A 2,699-nucleotide genomic window follows, 5' to 3' on the forward strand; every position below is an offset into this window, starting at 1 on the left:
CACCTCAAATTCGGAGTATTACTTATGCCCTTCAGTGGTGGTCGGTATTCCGGGACAGCGATAGGCAATAATCTATATTTGCTGCCGGATTTTACCACATGCTCCATATTAAAATGGTTCGAACACACCTGTGATGTGGATGTAAACTTCACTTGACAAATTTCACTCCATTTTGCCCTCATTTTTTCGTCCTTGGGGGCGGAAAAAAAATGAACTTTTCCCTGGCACCTCTTTCTTTTTGCAAATCTTGCATATTCTCATTTCTATTTTTTAAAATAAAAAGAAATTAGTTTCTTTTTTATAAATTAAATTTACTTTATTGCAACGTTTATGTGGCTCACTGTATGTTTTTCTTTTTCTCCTTTTTCTCTTTACAACAAATTTAAAATGGCAAAACAAATCTTTTCGCATAACAGTAAAAATCATGTTTTGACATTTGTCTGACGTTTGTTTTGGATGCGGCGAATTCAAATTTAAGTGACAGATCGTTTGGTAATCAGGTGAGCTGGAAGGGGGACCTTATACTTGGATCATGATTTGGACTAAACATTGCATTCCTTGACGTTTTCAATTAATTGAAAATTGCATTTGCTGTTAAATGCCTTTAACATTGGTGAGTATGTTGTTATGATATCGTAACAACAGAGGTATTTACACCTGGTGACAATATTTTGACTCTGTCTTGTCCCATCTTAAATATACGCCAATATTTTCCTATTTTCTTTTAAATTTAAACAAATCTGTTAGCGCCATCTATGAGTAAGCCAATTAAAACTTAATGAAATGAAGTGTCATTCGTGAAACTTGGCAGCATTGCGAGTTTGTTATTGTGTTAGATTGTGAAACGTTTAGAAACGTTTCAGATTATTTCATACATACGAACAAGGAATTTATAACTTTAGCACAATTCTGAACAGTACCATATTTGCTCTCTTTGTATCTACTATTCCTAATCTCTAATTAATCTGCTTGACTTTAATTTCCACACTTTTATTACTCATGTGGTTAGCACGGTCATATTTGTAGACGGCGACAGATTTCGCATAATGGCATTGTACTTCACTCAACTGCTGTTTACAAAGTTCCTTTCATTGAACATACCTTTGAACTGCACAGCAGCTTTTCAACAAAACCACAAACCGCTTTTCGCATTTTCATACAATTTTCCTTGATAAACGTTGTAAAACCAAAGAAGTTCCACCATGTCGTATATGTTACCTCATTTACACAATGGATGGCAAGTGGACCAGGCCATTCTATCGGAGGAAGATCGTGTTGTGGTAAGTAAAATGATTGTTGTATTTGGCAAAAGCTAGATTTATCTCGACTTTTCTTTGCCGCCACCTCCTCTATTGCAGGTAATTCGCTTTGGTCACGATTGGGATCCCGCGTGCATGAAAATGGATGAGGTCCTCTACAGCATTGCCGAGAAAGTGAAAAATTTCGCTGTAATTTATTTGGTAGACATCACGGAAGTTCCCGATTTCAATAAAATGTACGAATTGTACGACCCCTGCACGGTAATGTTCTTCTTCCGCAACAAACACATAATGATTGATTTGGGCACCGGTAATAACAACAAAATCAATTGGCCACTAGAGGATAAACAGGAAATGATTGATATTGTGGAAACGGTCTATCGAGGAGCGAGAAAAGGTCGTGGTCTGGTCGTATCACCCAAAGATTATTCAACAAAATACAGATACTAGGTTATTTGGTGGATACGGAAATATTTCAATAAGACTAAATTATTGTAGGTAAAATTCGTATATTTTAAAAATAAAATAGTGTTTAGAATAATATACAAATCTTTAACTTACATGTCGTTACAAATGGATTATCTGTGGGATAAGAAAATTTACAATGATTTGTTTATATTGGACCTTTTAAATCATCTCAATTGACGGCTTTAGAGCGGTTTATATATGAAATCGGATAGAACTAACAAATGATAACTATATCTTAATCGATTTACACTAACTTACATGAACATTTTCGAATTGTACGTGACATCCCGTACCAAATATTATTACTTAAGATTGCATGTTATGACTTTGAATAGACTTAGATATAAAACTTAGTTAAACATATATATCATAGTTATAGGTTGTCTAACTGTCCTTTATTGGAGAAGGAAATGGGTTGTATGATCAATAATTCAGCCTTTTTGGACAAATATAGCGTTGTTGATCTATAACTTAAATGAGAACTACATCAAATTTGATAAAATATTTATATGGAAGTTATCGTTATATCTCTTCAATTTTTACATAACTGTTTCTAGGCAAAATCAATCCTATTTGATCCGATACTAGACATTTGGAGTACAATAAACATGAAATTGATATTCACCAATTTCAATAGTGTTCGACTTGTACCAAACAAGAGAAGAGACAATAAATGAGACTTGTACATCTTACATAGTTAACTATAGCATTTTCAGATTAAATGAAAACTTTTGCAATTCAAATGAAACTTTTTGCAGAGGAAATGAGACCTTTTGCAGTGGAATTGAAACCTTTTGCAGTGGAAATGAAACCTTTTGCTGTGGAAATGAAACCTTTTGCAGCGGAAATGAAACCTTTTGCAACCGAAATGAAACCACGTGAAACTTTTTTCAAATCAAATGAAACTTTTAAAATTATAGAAGGAAAAATAACAAAACATTTTTATTTTTAGTAGTTTTTAAATTAAATCAA

At 33.4% G+C, this 2,699-nt stretch overlaps 1 protein-coding gene across 1 annotated transcript; it reads left to right on the plus strand.

The window, feature by feature from the left end:
- Positions 1-1,067: 1,067 nt before the first annotated feature.
- On the plus strand, positions 1,068-1,808 carry LOC101898432 (thioredoxin-like protein 4A). The gene is made up of 2 exons (XM_005183431.4): positions 1,068-1,280; positions 1,359-1,808. Exons 1-2 carry the CDS (start codon positions 1,203-1,205, stop codon positions 1,707-1,709), a joined length of 429 nt encoding a protein of 142 aa, XP_005183488.1. The 5' UTR covers positions 1,068-1,202; the 3' UTR covers positions 1,710-1,808.
- The last annotated feature ends 891 nt before the right edge of the window (positions 1,809-2,699 follow it).

The sequence above is a fragment of the Musca domestica genome, unplaced genomic scaffold (genome assembly GCF_030504385.1).
Source record: "Musca domestica strain aabys unplaced genomic scaffold, Musca_domestica.polishedcontigs.V.1.1 11, whole genome shotgun sequence".
In the NCBI taxonomy this organism is placed as follows: domain Eukaryota; kingdom Metazoa; phylum Arthropoda; class Insecta; order Diptera; family Muscidae; genus Musca; species Musca domestica.

Excerpts from the sequence above, each read along its gene's own strand:
- LOC101898432 (XM_005183431.4), top strand. The coding sequence starts at position 1,203 with ATGTCGTATATGTTACCTCATTTACACAATGGATGGCAAGTGGACCAG. Across the intron at positions 1,281-1,358 it reads CGGAGGAAGATCGTGTTGTG|GTAATTCGCTTTGGTCACGA; the intron begins GTAAGTAAAATG and ends CCTCTATTGCAG.